At 58.1% G+C, this 17,820-nt stretch overlaps 1 protein-coding gene across 2 annotated transcripts in view; it reads right to left on the reverse strand.

Annotated features, from left to right (window-relative positions):
• PLEKHG4 (pleckstrin homology and RhoGEF domain containing G4) overlaps positions 1-17,820 on the reverse strand; it is a 165,290-nt gene that overhangs the window by 4,768 nt on the left and 142,702 nt on the right. For both annotated transcript variants that reach the window (XM_050923147.1, XM_050923146.1), the window contains 8 exons: positions 12,263-13,215; positions 8,756-9,005; positions 6,518-6,607; positions 4,735-4,959; positions 2,414-2,584; positions 1,669-1,846; positions 562-678; positions 222-485 (listed from right to left, as the gene is read on the reverse strand). In XM_050923147.1, the coding sequence (XP_050779104.1) occupies positions 222-485; positions 562-678; positions 1,669-1,846; positions 2,414-2,584; positions 4,735-4,959; positions 6,518-6,607; positions 8,756-9,005; positions 12,263-13,215 (2,248 nt within the window). The remainder of the gene's footprint in view (positions 1-221; positions 486-561; positions 679-1,668; positions 1,847-2,413; positions 2,585-4,734; positions 4,960-6,517; positions 6,608-8,755; positions 9,006-12,262; positions 13,216-17,820) is intronic.

Here is a 17,820-nt window from a genome sequence, read left to right on the forward strand (position 1 = left end):
ATCCTAGCCCCCCAGCAAACGGGGGCAGAGGGAGACAGGCCCATGGGAGATCATGTAGGCAGGGCCCTGGGCTGGTCTGCATGCGCTCTGCCCTGCCCAGGGGCCCGGCCCAGTGGTGAGGGAGCTGGGTGAGGAACAGGCTGCGACAGGGCTCTGCGCTCTGGCTGTCCAGGCAGCAGAGGGGCTCCTTGCGCGCCCAGCGGCTGTCCGCTCAGACGTACTCAGCGAAGGCTGGCTGCTGGTCTCGTGCTCCTGCTCATCTTCCTCGATGCAGGCGCCGGCGTGGAAGGGGCGGCCGGGGGCCAGCACGCCCGGCAGCAGGGTCTGCTCCAGGTACACGTGCAGGTTGAGGGGCCCAAGCAGGGAGGAGGAGGACGGGCTGTAGGAGGAAGGGGTGCTGCCCGCGGAGAGTGGCGTCTGGGTTCTCTTGTAAGGGTTGGAGTGGTCAAACAGAGACACCGCAATGGAGGCCCTCGTCCGAGCTCCTGCCACAAAACAAAGCCATGAGCGTCAGCCCTGCACGCTGGCTCTGGGCGGAGGGGCAACGGGGCTGGCACCTACCTCTGCCCTTCATGATGTAATCGATGGCGCGGTCGTTGATAGCTGCCTCGCTGGGCGTGATGTCGAGAAACGGCTTGTTCCCTACCCCCATGGACACCATCTCCTGCCTGCGGATTTCTGAGGAGACAGCAGCGGAGCATAGAGTAAACTGCAGGCTCTCCCCCTTCTCCAGCACAGAGGAAAGTGCACTGAGCCCCTGGGCCCCGAGCCCACAGCAACCCCGCAGGCTGCTGGATCTCTGCTAGCGAGGCAACGGCCGGGCTCGGCTCCTCTGCCGCTCACCGCTCGCGGGACGCTCTGTTGAGAGAGCTGGCAAACAAGTGAGTGAGCCCCACCAGGACTGGGAACTCTGGCCAGGGCCAAGTGCGGGGTCAGGCTCTGAATGGAGGGTCTTCAGCTGCATGCCTGGGGGAGATGGGTGCTGCCCTGCAAGCCCAAGCATAGGGAGCCTGCGCGGCCTCCTGGAAGGGACATTGCCCTAGGACTCAGGAGACGCGAGTTCTCGTGTTGGGAATTTATTGTAATAGTCTTATGTGTGCCTCAGTTTCCTGCATGCTTTGCATTGCTACCAGTGCGGGGGAAGGGATTATGGCTGCTCTTAGGGCAGGCTAAGGACGACACTAGGAAATTAGGTCAGTACAACCACATCACTCGGGTGTGAAAGATCCTCCTCAGCTGAACCTGCTGGACCGAGTTCCTGGTGTGAAGCCCAGCTCAGGCTTGGACAGTGCGGACGCGGATCCTGCTCTGAAGGAAGAGTGGGACCCAGGGTGTGTGTGTGTGTGTGTGGTACGCAGAGGAGGCTCCTCCAGGAGGTTGCCTAGAAGCTGGGGTGTAGCACAGACCTGGGGAGCTGTCACACCTGGCTCGGCCACCGATTTGCTGAGTGACCCCTGGCAAGTCTCTGTCCCTCAGCCTGGGCAGCACAGTGAGTGGGACACAGTCGTGCGGTACAATCAACCGAGGGAAAGAGCATGGGAGTGTCATCATTCCCCATCGCACGTGGCAAAGTGGCTTCCCAAAGCTCCCAGGTTCCCTGGGTCAGTGTGGAGAGCAGGGACCCAGGGAGCCCCCAAGGGATGGAGGTCCCATGGGGAGGGGCCGCACCTTTGTTGCGGGTGGCCTGCTGCCACAGGATCTTGGCAATGTCCTTGGTCCAGACTTGCTTGGTCTCCGCTGTGCTGGCCTGGAGGACGTACGTATCGCTGGACTTCCGCCGTCGGAACCAGATCTCAAAGCGCAGGCCGCTGTCCCCGGTGTTCTCCGTCAGGCCGATGTCTGCCGTCTGGGGAGAGGGAACACGCGATGTCTAGAAGGCACGGGGGGAGGGGCTATGGGGGCGCTGGGAAGGTGGGGCCACGGATCTGTCCTGGATCGCGCCCCCAGCCCATGCTGCGGAACACGTCCTGCCCTCCAGCACATCCCTGGAGACGCCGAGAGAATTCAGCCCCCTGGCCTGCATGACCCTCATGGTGAAGGCTACTGAGGCCCAGCCTCCTCTCGCCTGGCAGTGCAGCAGCAGAGTCATGGCACTGTCGGAGCCCCCACCCCAACGCTGGGGCAGCCCTCTCCAGCAGCACAGCAGTGCCCTGCCAGCCCTGGCCCAGCAGGGAACACGGGGCCATACGCATATCGTCTCCCTCTGGAGCTTGTCTGCTACACCGTGAGCTGCCTGGGCAGGGGCCATCGCTCTGCCCTGCGTCTGTACAGTGCCTGGCACTGGGGAGTCCTGGCCCAGGTCTGGGCTCCGAGGGGCTCCCGCAATACAGGTGACAGGCAGTAGTAAGAGTGTGCCCAAGAACGCCCCCCAGGAGGCGCTGTTGTGTGGAGCACGCCGCAGAGGCAGTCTGACCTTGAACGAGCGCTTGTAGATGTACACGTCGAAGCCGCCCTCGATCCTCTTGGGCTTGCTGAAGAGAATCAGGTCCTCAAACAGGAAGACGTGTCTCTGGCACTTCTTGCGGCCCAGCCAGATGGTGAACTCGTCCTGCCGCATCAGCTGCCCCTGCTCCTTGAGGTTCACCTGGCCACAGGGAACGCCAGCCCAGTAAAGCAGAGCCCACAGCTGAACCGGCTGGGACTGATGCCCAGCACACAGCACTGCCTTGACTGCAGCAGACAAGCAGCTGCAGAGGGCAGGACTGTGTGGGGAGAGCAGGGACCTGATGCTTGAGGCAGCCTGGTCCCCATGTCCCCGGCTGCTGGTGAGACACTGCAGCCAGATATGGCAGAGGAAGGAAATTTGCAGAGGGAAAGATGGGGAGACTGAAAGAGGAACCTTCCTTGCTTCACCCAGGAACACAAGGGAGATCCAGGTCACGAGGGGCAACATGCACCCCACAGAGCACCACTTGAGTCCTCTAACTAGGATTTAAGTGCCCGGAAGCCGCAGTACCAAGGCCTGGCCGGCCTTCTGCTTGGGTTATTGTCCCCCTGCACAAGTCCGGGCTGCCAGCCACTTGCATGGCAAGTCTGGAAGTACCCGCCAGGGCCCGTTCTCTCCCGTATCGAGGGGGAATGTGTGAAGATGTGGGAATATTCTGCAGTATTTGTATGATGCCGAGGGCAAGCCTCAGTTTCCCTCTGCATGTTGCATTGCTATCCAGCGGGTGTAAAAGAGTTAACAGTGCGCCTGGACAAGCACAGGAGGTGTGAGTGTCACCTCCCTGTCTGGGAGGGAATGAAGAGAGTCAGTAAGGAACCCAAATCAACCCAGGGTCCAGTAAGACAAAGAGACGGCCCAAGGTCTGAATGATCAACACCTATGAGCAGGAAACCCCAGCAGGTGGGACTGGGAACTGAGCTGGAGAACAGGGTGTCAGGTGACTGGAAGAAGGGGTTTTTTTGGGGGGGACTCAGGAGTGTGAACTTGGGAAGACAAACAGATGACGGGAGAGAGCCAGAGATGAGTCCACCGCAGCTTGGCTGGCCCATCGTGGCGCTGGCTTAGCCAGGGTGGACTATGGCTTAACTCCTGCCTATCTGAGCTAACTCCAGTGCGTTCAGGTTCTGTGGCCAGGTGACCAGTCAGTGGTACCGTGGTTTGGAGAGGCTGCCTGTCTCGCTGTGAATACTCACTGAGAGCACTGCGCCCTGATGGGGGACAGCACAGATCTCTCGCAGGAGTCTGGCTGGGCTGGATTCGGTGCAGGGAGCCATGAAGAGAGATGTGGTCACTGGTGCCAACAGCCCAGTCTCTCAGTCTGCCCCGGTGGAATGGTGAGGGGCTTTGGGGCCCGGCCCACTACAGGGGCACTCCCAGCAGACTGGGGCGCAGACGCTGGGACTCTGTGACAGATTGTTACTAGCAGGGCCGGCTCCAGGCACCAGTGGAGGAAGCACGTGCCTGGGGCGGCACATGCTAAGGGGCGGCACATGCTAAGGGGTGGCTTTGCCTCTTCCCTCCAGCCTTGGGGCAACACAGTCCAGGCGGTTTTTTTTTGCTTCGGCAGTTCGGGTTGGTAGAGCCGGCCCTGGTTAGTAGGTCACTGGAGAGATGGGTGGAGCCCAGCAAACCCTATGAATGGTAATGCCTACCCCTTCTGGCCAGAACCTCCCCCACGGCACCACAAGCCGTGTCCATCCCTGCCCCCAGCACTCCTGCGAGGAAGAGCGGCTGAGCTCAGACCCAAGCTCTGGGAGGTGGTTCTGTGGGTGGTAGTCGGCACCTGTCTCCACCCACAGACAGCTCGGCCTGGGATCTGCTCCACTGGCCAGCAAGCAGGGATGGCATCACAGCCACTAAACAGGGCACAACCCCTTGCACTCAGCCAGGACTTGATGACACAGCTCAGGCCTGGTCTACACTACAAAATGAGGTCAGCGTCTGCCCTGAGCGAGGCAGTTAAGCTGCCCTAAGTCCCCATGTGAACAGTGCGAGGCTGACAGGAGAATTCTTCCATGGTCTTTGCTGCCGCCCCTGGGGAGGGGGAATGCCTGTGCCAATGGGAGAGTCCCACTTCGCAGCAACCCTCAACTCATGGAGTCCTTGACCGCAGCATAAGGGGCTCAGCACCTCCTCCCAAGGCCTTGTCCTCTGCAAGGCCCAAGTGGGCTTTGGGATCCTGTTCCCCATATGGTGCTACGGGGCAAGTCCCAGCATCTGCCGGGGGCTGGGTGTGCACGTGGAGGGAAGAATGAACCCCCTGTCCAGGGAGAGGGCCCCGCACATACATCACAATCTCGGATGGCGTCCATGGCTAGCAGGTCGTTGCCGTGCCGAAGCTGGAACTTCACCATCTCCTCTGCTGCTCGGAGGTAGCCCAGCTCCTGCTCCTGGGCCTCGCTGCACTCCTTGATCAGGTCCTTCAGCAGCAGGGCGTATTTACTCATGCGCTGGATGGGTTTCAGCAGGTAGGAGGCGAGATCCATTTTATCCCCCAGTTGTACCTGCTTGAACTGAGACCCCCCGAGAAAGCTGATCAGCAGAGCGGTGTGTGTGAGCAGCTGCTATTCCTGGGGAGCGGCAAGGCCTCCGCTGCCCCAAGCCCTGGGGCTGGGACTAACGGATCGCTGAGTTTGCCAAACGTTCTCCACCGGAGCCTCCTGCTCACTAGGGTTTGTAAGCTACGGGAAGGAACGGAGCCAGGACGTGCAGAGGAATTAATAAGGAGGAAGCAGCAGGGCCGGTGCAAGGATACTGTGCACCCTAGGCAAAACTTCCACCTTGTGCCCCCCCCTCCCCCCTTGCACATCCGTTCCTTGAGGGGCAAATCCCAATGAGCCTTGACAGACCCTAGGGGCCAACCTGCCCAGGGGCCAGCAGTGCCCAGGGGCTGCTCCCCTGACCAGGTTCCCCCTCCCCGCCCCATTGAACTCCCCTGGAGGGTGCACAGCCCCGCTGCGAGCCCTCCCCTCCCCACCCCCATGAACTCCCCTGGAGGGTGCACAGCCCCGCCGCAAGCCCTCCCCTCCCCACCCCACCCCAGCGGCCCCCGCCCCGAGTCCACTCACTGGTTTTGTCGGGCTTGGGCTGCTGCAGCAGCTCGGCAGGGAGGAGCCGCCTTCCGGAGGCACCAGAGAGCCAGAGCGTCCCACTTGCGGCAGCAGCGAGCCCCAGCCTTGGAGGAGCCGGCGCGGCGCAGGGGGCAGCAGCCCTGCAAAGGCGGCGGTGCTGCTAGCAGGGAGCAGCCGCGCCCCCCAACCCTCCTGCCCAGGCTGAGGCCCGGTGCCCCCCCGGGGGCTCCTGCAGGCTGCAGCGGATGCATGTGGGCAGCGGCCCTCATATGTCCCCCAGCTTCCCGCTCGCTGTGCTCACGCTCTGCGGCTCCCGGGCATGTGAGCTGCCGCCACCACTGAGGCAAAGGGCCCAGAGCTTGCTCTGGAAGGGGCAGCAGCGGCAGCCGCTCACACTCCCAGGAGTCGCAGAGCCTGAGGGCGGCGAGGGAGGAGCCAGGGGGCGCACGGGGGCTGGCACCCGCATGCATCTGCAGCAGCCTGCAGGAGCCCCCCGGGGGGGAGGGGCGCCAGGCTGCAGCCTGGGCAGGAGGGGTGGGGGCGCCATCGCCTTTGCAGGGCTGCTGGCCCCCTGAGCCACGCCGGCTCCTCCATGGCTGGGACTCGCTGCCCCTGCAAGCCGATGCTCTGGCTCTCCGGTGCGACTGGAAGGCGGCTCCTCCCTGCCAAGCCAGGGCACTGCTTTTTGGCACCCCCAACCACTTAGCGCCCGAGGCCACCGCCTAGTTCGCCTAGGGATTGCACCGGCCCTGGGAATCAGTTGTTTGCAGGACACCTTTCCAAGGCAGCGTACTCTGCATTTCAGCCCCCTTCCCACTTGGCTCCTCATCCTGTGTGAGCCAGGCAATTCCAGGAGACCCGTTCCCTGCACCCAGCACAGAGACAGCACCCTGTGTCCTGAACAGGGGCTAGGTTTCTTTAAGCAGACGAGGGAGGGACCCAATCCCAACCCCAATGAACCATGGAGCCCTGATCTGGGCTGAGGGCACAGGGGATTTACCTTAAAGAATGTGTTCCCGTGGCTGGCCAGCAGCGAGTCGGATTTGGGTTTGTTTTTGCTGTATAATGCGTACATCCCAAACTGATCCTTCTGCAACAGAAACAAACACCCCTGAAGGGCCCCTGCACAGTCCGGGACTGTGGCTGTCACCCGAGTTAATGCCAGCCCTTGTTGTCAAGTGATCCCGTTTCCTTTGCAGAGAATTGCTGCAGAGAGTCTGCAAACCAACTCCCCCGGGGCCCCGGACTTTAACTGGCTACACTGGGCCTGTGCACATGGGAACTGGGGAGGACGACTCTCCCTACGGATTCCTGGGACCTCGCCAGGAGCCCTGGGTACCTCCTTCAACTCCATGTCAGCATTATGGCAGACAGGGTTGTTCGCTGGTTCCCCCCCAGGATCTTCCTTCTGCCCCTTGCCTGGGAGTCCCTGTGGGCTGTATGGCCTGCAGACCCTTACAGCGACGGCTGAACATGACTGTAAAGAGACACTGCAGCTGGTGTTCCCGGCCTGGTGGAGAGGGAAACAAGCTGTCCTGCCACAACCCTGCTTTAGAGCCAAGGCTCCCTGCCCCTCTCCCGCACTGTGCTTCATTATTAAAGCCGCACCCAAGAGTCGAGGATCTTTGTACTTGGGGTATATCTACATTGCAATTAAAAGCCCATGGCTGGCCCATGCCAGCTGACTTGGGCTCCCAGGCTAATGGGCTGTTTAATTGCAGTTTAGACTTCTGGGTTCAGGCTGCAGCCTGAGCTCTGGGACCCTCCCACCTCAGGGGCTCCTAGAGCCCAGGCTCCAAGCCAAGCCTGGAAGTCAATACGGCCATTAAACAGCCCCGCAAGATGAGCCCCGGGAGCCTGAGTCAGCTGGCACGGGCCAGCCGCGGTGTCTAATCGCCGTGTAGACGTACCCTGAGAGACCACCTGCTCCTGCAATTCCTTCCCCAGCTGACATCACAAATGGAGCATGAGTCACAGGGGCTGATGGGTCTAAAGAGCAAAGATCCTGCTGCCCTGGAAATGTCCCTTAATAGTCAGGGACAAGGGGAGAAAAATGCAGCATCTGCTCTTCCCCAGTCTCGGCGGAGCTGCCTGGAGCGCAAGCTGCCTGCTGCACACTGGCCGCCTCCGCTCACAAGCCCTGAGGATTTGTTGCCTGGAGGTGGTTTTGCTGGTGAACTAGGAGCAGAACCAGGCCTAGGTCTGAGCAGGAAGGGGCCAACAGGCCTGCTTCTCCCATGGTTTGTGCTGGGACGGTGGGCATAACATCGGTAAAGCCAGCATAGGCCATACTGGAGCTCTCAGCAGAACTGATGAGAGTCCCCTGGCCATGTCCACATTACGGTCCCCAAGCCTGGATTGTCCTACTGTGCTCCAGGGCCCTGGCCTGCAGGAAGTGGCCAGGAAGTGTTCTCTGCTCTGCCCTCCGGCCCCAGATGGAGCTTTCAGGGCAGGCCAGTGTACAAAGCTCCTATTCCCTCCCATACTGCAGGAGCCAGGCAACAGGCCTTAGGAAGCCTGTGGGTCTGGGAGCCCAGCCCAGCCATCACCCCCGGGTCGGGCGTCCTGGGGAACACCACGGGCTGTGTGTCTGCAGGGCAGAGAAGTTCATTAAATGGACAGAAAATGCCGAGAGGTGTGAAAAGGGCAGCGTAAGTAGTGAGCACACAGCAGAGCCTAGGAAATCAGCCCAGGGCAGGTCTCGTGGCTCCCTCGGGTATAGGGTCCAATGCATGGCTCTGCTGGTCTCAGGGCCCTGCACCGCACCTCACCTGGCTAATGCTTCCCCAGACTGCGGCCCCTTCCCACTTCCCAGCCCCTGCTGAGGCAGCTGGGCCGTGCCTTGGGGACCCTATCGTACTGGCCCTGGCTGCCTGAATGTGCACTGCTCCTTCCCTGTATGATCACAAGGCCACGTGTCTCTTACACACCTGGGAGCAGGCTCTAGCTGCTCGCTGTGTTAACAAGACACAACTCCTTCCAGAGCAGCACATTCATTTCCCCTCCCAGCTCCGCAAGCTCAGCTGGGCTTTGGAGCGAGGCTTGTAGCAGGAACCTGGGCTGCTCCGAAGGCATTACTCTGGAGCTCAGTGTCCTGGTCCAACATGGGCTGGCTCCGGGGCTGACGCCCAGGGACAGGCTCTGCAGTAACCCCTGGTCTGAGCAGACTGCACAGACAATGGCACCTTTTACAGCCCAGCCCAGGGGCAGGACAGCCAGGCGGGCGCAGGTGCCTTACGTGTCTGAGGAAGCCATGGCTGACGCGCAGCGGATGGTTACAGCAGCTCTCCAGTTCCCGCAGGAAGTACTGGCTGTGAAAGTCGTAGAGCTTCTCCAGGTTCCCGAAAATGACGCTTCGCTTCCCTCTCAGGTCCTGGGGCAGGTCCAGGCGCTCCATCTCGGGGAAGTAGCTCTCGATGATGTAACACAGAGACCGCACGTACTCCCGCTCCGTGGTCACCATCTCGTCGATGATGTGCCGCAGTTTGCTGCAGAGGCAGAAAATCTCAGTCGGGAAGGGGAGACTGGCGGGGCTGGCTCTGGTACAGGCTCTGCAGGCACAGGGGTGCCTGGGCTCGGCTCCGCCCGCCGGGGCGGCATCAGAATCTCTGCTTTCATTTGAAAACATTCTGTTTCCTGCCCTGCTAACGGGGAAGGACAGCGGGAAAGCGCGGCTCCTCGGGAAGCAGCTCTCCGAGTACATGCCAGGCTGGTCACCAACAGGGAGGTAAGAAAGTGCAAGATACTGGACGTGCACGTGGGGGTGTTGGAGGGAGTACAGCCGTCTTAACAGCCTTTCCTGCTACACCCCCACCACCTCTGTGAGAAAGGTTCCTCCCACTCCTACCTTGCCATGGGCAGCACCGTCGGGCTGGCCCAGGACAGATGGCTGTCACAGTCAAGTGACTAGAAAGGCAAAGGGATGCCCTGGGGTGCAGGAGGGCATCATACAGACCATGGGAAGCTGCTCTTGGGGAGAATGATCCAAAAGGCCCCTCCGTGGGAACAGTGCCCCGGAGAGCCATGGGGGACCCAGCCATGGCTTCCTGCTCACTGGCATCCCAGCCCCGAGCAGGGTGGGGTGGGCCCATCTACATGTCTCTCCTGTGACCACCTACACCAATGCTCACGCCTGGCCAGGAAGATACTAACAACCTGAGGCCTGGGGGCTTGGCTTGCGTGCTGCAAGCCAGCAGGGGGCAGAGGTGTTGGCAGGTCCCTTCTCTGCACCCCAAGGGGACTGGGATATGGAAAGACTCTTTCCTTTGGGGGCAGGTGTAGTTGGCTTTTAGCTGAGAAGCTTCTGCTTTTTGATTTAACTTTCGGTGGGAAATTAATTCCTTCCTGCCTGCTTCACCCTCATCCTCACCCCTTTCCCTTACAGCAGCACCTAGGTGGGTATCCAGAAGGGAGCAGCAAAAAGCCCAACAGGACCCTGCAACCGATGCCCTCAACAGGGATCATACTCCCAGCTGGTTGCTCCTTCCAGCTTGCACCCCTCAGCCTTCGCCTCTTTGCCAGCAGCAGCTCCAGCATTGCCTCACAGAGTCAAACAGTTGTTTGCCCGGCCACAGCCCCAAGGAACTGCTCTGAGCACTCTCCAGCTTCCCCCGGACATTCCCCTTCAGCTTCAGCACCCTTTAGGGGAACAGCCTACCAGCTGAGCGCCAGGCAGAATAGGAGGTCTGCCAACTCTGCCAGAGGCAGCTAAGATCCTCCCCTTTGGCCTTGGCTGCTGCAGTAGCAAGACATGCTGCACGTACGTGGCAGGGCTGGCAGTGGACCAGGGCACCCTGAACCACTTTGGGATGACCCAGATCCTGAGCCCCCTTCCTCAAGTGACGGAATACAGCCCTGGGTTCACACCTGACATGCTACAGTAATAATCTCTGTACAAGCCATGCCCTGAGAGGTGCCATTTGAAACTCATAACTTGCTGATCAGCAGTATCATGGCAAAGCGCCTATAGCCACATTATATGTAAAGTTATGGACATAAGCTGAAATCAGCTGACTGACGAGTGTTTCCCAGGTAAGTCTGGGGAGTGGTTAACCCAGTTTCTCTCAGACAAAGGGGCGAGCTGACGTCCCAGCCAGGGGACAACAAAGCTAATGGGCCATTTCCTACCAAATGGCCAGTCTTTGACCAAAACCGGGATCCGGGGCCGAACGATCTGCATCTTAGCAAAGAACCTGCACGGCATCTCCTTTGTGTAGCAGGCCGCCTGGCTCCTGGTGCTCAGCTTGAAATGCTTTTCAAAGAGGGACTAAACACCTCTAAAAAGGAGGGGCAAACCCCCCAGGCTCCCCTCTCTCCTTGCCCATCTCATTCGCTGTCCCTGCGAAGACACAGGGAGCCGCCTGCTGGACTCCGGGGGCGGGGGGGCCTGACCCAAGGAGTTTGGTCAGTATCGCTGTGGGAAGCACGTGGTGAAAAACTTTGCTTGAATCTAATGTCGTTTGTTCAGTTAGGCACTAGGAAGAATTTTATCTTTATTTTTTCTTGTAACCATCTCAGACTTTTATGCCTCATTGCTGGTACTCACTCAGAATCACTCTCTTTGTAGTCAATTCACTTGTTTTATTGTTTTATTTAATCCAGTGTGGTTAAGTTGAAGTGTCTGGGTAACTCTACTTAAGATAACAAGCTAGTATATATTCTTCCCTTAAAAGAATAATGACCTTGCTATAGCTGGACTGTCCAGGGGGGTGGGGCTGGGCAATATAGAACATGCATTTCTGGGGGAAAGTCCAGAACTGGGAGTGAGCTGGAGTCACCCTGCAGTAGAACCAAGGCTGGTGAGAGACAGAGTGTGACTGGCAGGCTGCAGTTACACACAGACACATCCGGGAGTGACCTGAATGCTGGCAGGCTGCTTGTGAGCAGCCCAGGCTGGGAGCTGTACCAGCAAGGCATTGCAAGGCACCCCAGGTGACAGGGCAGGGGGGACACAAACCCCCCACAGGTCTGGATTATACCCCAGCACGTCACATCATCCTGAACCACTTTGGGATCCTCAGCCCCTTTCCTCGCCTCTCTTCCACTATGGGGAAACTGTGCCATTGTTTTCGGGCATGACAGGCAATCTCTGCAGACTGCTGGGTCCCTGAGGGGACTGAGCAGAGTGTGCGCCTTCCAGTTCAAGGCCACGCAGAAACCTAACCTCCTTCCCCTTCTGGGCACCCCTCGGGGGGAAATGCTGCAAGAAGACGTGTCAGCCCTGTTGAAAATGGGACCCTAGAGCCCAGTGCCGTACCAGGGAGAGGCTTTTGTCCTGGTGTTTCTTTATCCCCAGGAAACTGGTGCCCCAGTTCTTACATCTTTATCATACCACTTCTGCATTCGCAAAATAAAATAAATATCCACCTCATTGCAGAGGGTCCACAGCCTGGCTAGAGGTCGTCCTCCTTTAATGCCAATAACCTAGACGTTGCCCCATGAGAGACCCTTTCCCCTCCTTCCTCGCAAGGGAGCATCGCTGTAGAGCGTGTGGTGGGAGGTGGCGACTTCTCCCTGACCCAGCTGGAGCTTCCCTTTTGCGCCTCTCTGACTCTGCCTCCTCAGCCCATGGGGCCTGTCTCCACCCCAAGACTGGCCCCAGTGCTGGAGATTAAGCAGGCTCCGGCAGAGCACTTGGTACAGTGTCACCAGGAGTGCTGCTTTGCACCTTAGCAGACACAGTGAGAACCATCCCCTCGCAGCCTGCCTGGCCCCTGCACATGGGCTGCGAGAAGAAGTCACCTACCTGCCCCGGCTCTTGGCCTCTGGTGTGGAGCCGTAGCTGCTCTGCTCCTCTGGCAGGCAGTGCGCAGCCCAGCTGTGAGCAGCTTGCTGCCGTGTCGTGTGAGTCCTGTCCGCAAGCTCCGTGCTGCTCACTTCCAGCCCCTTAATGAAGACTCCCGTGTTGCCGTACCTGGCCGGCTCGCTCAGAGTCCTCTGGCAGCTGGACCGCAGATTCTCACTGCAGGGAAGATCAAAGCTTTGGGCCTTTTTCAGCACCCTCTTGGACGGTGGTCTCCTGGAGGCTGACGCAGTTGAGCAGGATGAATTCGCTTCAAGAATTTCTAAAATACTCTCCAGGTTTGGCTTGTCCTCGGGCATGTCGCATGGAGCCTCGCAGGCCACTGTACCAAGAGAAACCCTGCTCAAGTAGGGACTCATGCTGGGAGCAGTGTGGGAGGTCAATTCTTCCCCAGCATTGACATCCCTGGAGCTGCTCAGGGATGGTGAGAGAGTTTTTTCCCTGGTCCAAGCAGGAGAACGGTTTGGCCTGCTGTAGAAATGGGACACGTTGTGACTCCTGTCTGAAAGCAGCCCAGGGATGGCTCCCTCCGAGTGCCTCCTGTGGGACAGCCAGCTGCTCTCACCACCACACCGGGAGTGCTCCCCCTCACCTGGTTTCTGCTCAGAGAGCAGAGACCTTCGTGTTCTCAGGGCAGCTTCTAGCTTCTTCTCAAAGACCACTTTTGTCTCCTGGCACTTGGACCAGGCAAATTTCCACTGCTTCAGCCCTTTGTCGCTCTTCAGCTCACAGGCCAGCTCTTTCATCTCCTGGAATTTGGCATCGCTGATTTCCGGGTGCTGTCCCTTGTAGCTTTCCAAACACTTGATCACTGCTGCACAGTGCTCTGGGGAGCTGCAGTCCTCCATGCTGATGCAGGCTAGGTGTCGCATCCCCTCCAGCGCCCACTCGTACGCCTGCAGGGAGCAATGACAAGGAAAACAGCCAATCAGTATGCTCTGAAAGGATAAACCCCCCGCTCAGTGCCCAAGTGCAGCCCAAGAGAAAAGGGTCAGTGTGCGGGCCAAGTGCGCGAGCCAGAGGGGCTGCCATTGTCAATGGGGCTTAACAACTCCGCAAATCAAAAGGCTCTTTATGCAATGGGCTCCAGCTGTGCTGGCTACTCCGTCACTGCTCCACCCTGCAGCAGGGACACTCCCCGGCACAGGCAGCGCTTGAGATGGCCTGTCCGTCTTCCCCAGTGCGCACGCTAGGAGGGGCAGGCTGTGAGCAGCACCACAGCAGTTTTCAGCCCTCGGTGGGCCTGTGAGGTGCACAGCCCTGGAGCTTACCTGCTACTTGCATCCAGCATTTCAATTCACCCCCGTTAACTGAGGTCGGAGGGGTCAGTAGCAAGCGGCAGTTTTTGTTGGGAATGAGACTGTTGCTCCCTCTCTAGCTCTGCTGTGAGACTGGGGTGTGTGCACTGCCAGTAACACCATGGAGGACACCTTCCCTCTCCAGGGGCACTGGCAGTAGGACAGTGGGTCAAGCCCTGCCCAGACGCCTGCTCCTCTTTGAGAGGGTTTCGAAGGGTTTAGGGGGAGAGGTCTACAGTGTGCACTGGAATTGGGCACTGACCTGCCCCAGAGCTCAGCTCACAGGCTGGGGGTCAGGCCTGCCCCTCCTCTCAAGATCCTCTAGAGGGGAGCTGGCTACCTGGCAGGGATGGAGAGGATTGCTGAGTTCAGCTCCACAAGGGCAGTGGGAACCTGCAGGCTAGGCAGGTGCACCTGGTACTCTGCAGACACAACAGCCATTCCCCCTCCTGGGCAGGGGGTGCATAGCACATGAGGGAGGAGGACCCCTTCCCCCAGCCTGAGAGGAGAGCTCCCAGGGCACTGCAGGCTGCTCGGACTGGCAGGGGGCTGGGAAAAAGGCCAGCCCTGACCCTCCTCTGCCATCATGGCCCCTAACTCACCCAGGTCTGACCCTCCCCTGCCGCCATGGCCTCTAACCCAGCCAGCCCCGACCTTCCCCTGCCATCATGGCCCCTAACCCACTCAGGCCTGACCCTCCCCTACCATCATGGCCCCTAACCCACCCAGGCCTGACCCTCCCCTATCGCCATGGCCCCTAACTCAGCCAGCCCCGACCCTCCCCTGCCATCATGGCCCCTAACCCGCCCAGGCCTGACCCTCCCCTACCGCCACGGCTTCTAACCCAGCCAGCCCCGAACCTCCCCTGCCATCATGGCCCCTAACCCGCCCAGGCCTGACCCTTCCCCCAACCATGGCCCCTAACGCAGCCAGGCCAGCTCCCAACACCATGGCCTGTGATCTGTTAGTCAAAAATTCTGGTTAACAAAGAGAGAGGGAGTTTGGGTGTGGGACAGGGCTCAGGGCATGGGGTTGGGGTGTGGGAGGGGTTTTGGGGTGCTGGATCCAGGCAGCACTTACCTCAGGTGGCTCCTGGGAAGTGGCGACGTGTTCCTGCTACTCCTAGGCAGAAGCAAGGCCAGGCAGCTCTGCACATTGCCTCCACCCCCAGGTGCCGCTCCCACAGCTCGCATTGGCTGAAGTTCCCAGCCAATGAGAGCTGCAGTTCCCAGCCAATGGGAGCTGCAGAGCCAGCACTCAGGGTGGGACGGAGGCAGTGCAGGGAGTCCCCGTGGCCATTCCTCCACCAAGGAGCAGCAAGGATAGGTCGCCGCTTCTGGGAAGCCATGCAGACCCACGTAGGGAGCCTGCTGGCCCCGCACCAACTGGACTTTTAAGGGAAATCAGAAATGCCAATTCTAGAGCTTTCTGGTTGGTAAAGTGCCAGATAACACCGCCTTTACTGTACATGGATGCTACAGCATGAGGTTAGTAAGAATTAATCCACACACAGCTGCCTAAACCAGACTCTTCAAACATCCTGGTATTGGTAGAAATTACAATTGTATTGCAGGAGTGGTGTGGAGTGACTGACAAGAATCAGAGCCCGCTGTACTTGAGCACTGCCCAGAGGGGCAGTAACAAGACAGTCACACTCCAAGGACTCCCAATTGAAATGTCCAATTTCTGTGAATAGTTACTGCAGCCGCAGTTTTTCAACAAGCCCAAGCCTGGCAGAATTAGACGGGACAATAAGCTGTACAAGGCCTGGTCTACACTGGGGAGGGTGTGTGTATGCGGGGGATTGATCTAAGATATGCAACTTCAGCTACGACAATAGCATAGCTGAAGTCGAAGTATCTTAGATCGACTTAAGTCACGTCCTCGCAGTGCGGGATCAATGGCCGCCGCTCCCTCGTCGACTCTGCTTCCACCTCTCACCCCGGTGGAGTTCTGGAGTCGACAGGGAGCGCGTTCAGGGATCGATGTATTGCGTCTAGACGAGACACGATACATCGATCCCTGATAGGTTGATCACTACCCGCCGATCCAGGTAGTGTAGACATACCCTTAGCAGCGAGTGTAATCAACAGTTGGGACAAATTATCAAAGGTTGTGCTGGATCACTCACCACTTTAAATCAATTTTGCATATTTTTCTAAAGGATCTGCTGCAGTTCACACAGGAACTATTTCAGGGAAGTTCTCTGGCCCGTGTTATGGCAGTAGCTTCAGTCTGCTCTATTTTATGAAAATTAGCTTGCCCTTCAGACTCCTGGCAAGTTTCCAACGTGAGTCCTAGATAAGCAAAGTTTGAGTGCCACAGCTGTGCATGCTCTTATGGCAGGTGTCACCAGGGGGCGCAGTTAAACAGTCTACGTCCACACTAGGAGCTAGGGGAGTGATCCCAGCTTGTGTACACTTCTGCCAGCTCAGTGAGAGCTGGTGTGAATATAAATGGCAGTGTAGCTTGGTGATACGGGCAGCAACAACAGGGGCACACCTTAGCTGAGATGAGTACAACCTCACCCAAATCCTGGGGGTATCTACTTGGCATGACCAAGCCATTGCACAGCTACTGCCACCCGGGATACTGCGACTACCCTGCTATTTATACTGAGCTAGTGTGATTGTGTGGCTGCAGGCTGGGAATCACACACCAAGCTCTCAGTGTAGCCATGGCCTTAGTGTGCAAGCAAATGTAAGGCTTGGGAAGACTTGCTGTGCTGGTTTTCGTTTTGGTTTGAGGAGAGGCAGGTTCTTGGTCCGAGGAGTTTGTTCTCCGTGTGCTGAGTGACCACCTCTGTTCCAGGACTAGTGAAGGTGTGCAAATACAATGAGTTACACGTACAGGCTTCCCAGAGCCTATGTCACTGCTTTCTCCTCCACTGGGAAGCCGACCTGCAAAGCCCCAACATCTGCTACCTCTCTGTAGAGGGGGACAACACTATATGGGAATAGTGTAGGCAGTACAGGTACTGGACTCTTTGCTGAGCACTGGACAATCACTAAAGCAGAAGCATTTGGCAGAAAAGGACCTAGGGGTTACAGTGGACAAGAAGCTGTATATGAGCTGACAGTGTGCCCTTGTTGCCATGAAGGCTAACAGCATTTTGGGCTGTATAAGTAGGGGCATTGCCAGCAGATAGAGGGACGTGATCATTCCCCTCTATTCGGCACTGGTGAGGCCTCATCTGGATTACTGTGTCCAGTTTTGGGCCCCACACTACAAGAAGGATGTGGAAAAATTGGAGAGAGTCCAGCAGAGGGCAACAAAAATCATTAGGGGGCTGGAGCACATGACTTATGAGGAGAGGCTGAGGGAACTGGGATTATTTAGTCTGCAGAAGAGAAGAGTGAGGGGGGATTTGATAGCTGCTTTCAACTACCTGAAAGGGGGTTCCAAAGAGGATGGATCTCGACTGTTCTCAGTGGTAGCAGGTGACAGAACAAGGAGCAATGGTCTCAAGTTGCAGTGGGGGAGGTCTAGGTTGGATATTAGGAAACACTATTTCACTAGGAAGGTGGTGAAGCACTGGAATGGGTCACCTAGGGCGGTGGTGGAATCTCCTTCCTTAGAGGTTTTTAAGGTCAGTCTTGACAAAGCCCTGGCTGGGATGATTTAGTTGGGAATTGGTCCTGCTTTGAGCAGGGTGTTGGATTAGATGACCTCCTGAGGTCCCTTCTGACCCTGATATTCTATGATTCTGTGGTTCTATGGTAACAGTCTGTATTGTTAATAGTCCTGATTCACTGCTGTGCTCAGTGGGGTGATCCAATATAGCCAAGTGCCAGCAACCGAGAGGCAACAACTAGAATGCAACTGTGGAGCAGAAACTGTCTCCACACAGAGAACACAAGATTCCTCCACACAAAGAGGAAAACGCCAGAGGTTCCCCTTATACTAGGGATGTTGAAGCAGAGGGGGAGAACATGCCCTAGGTGTTATGAGGCCATGGAGGAGGAACGTACGCTCAGCTCTGTGATCTGTATGGTCACTGAATGCCAGTGCACAGGGCCATATCTGTGGGGGCAAGAGACAGAGCAGAGCCACTCCAGAGACAGATGCAAGGGTTGGGGAGCCTCCTCAGTCCTTTAACTACTGTTCTTTCGAGCTGCAGTTACATGGAGTGTGCCCAGCCAGTCTCACTACACATGCAAAGCTAGAAGCTACTTCAGAAACCGCAGCAGCTGCTCCAGAACA

This window comes from Gopherus flavomarginatus, chromosome 14 (assembly GCF_025201925.1).
Source record: "Gopherus flavomarginatus isolate rGopFla2 chromosome 14, rGopFla2.mat.asm, whole genome shotgun sequence".
NCBI classification, from domain to species: Eukaryota; Metazoa; Chordata; order Testudines; family Testudinidae; genus Gopherus; species Gopherus flavomarginatus.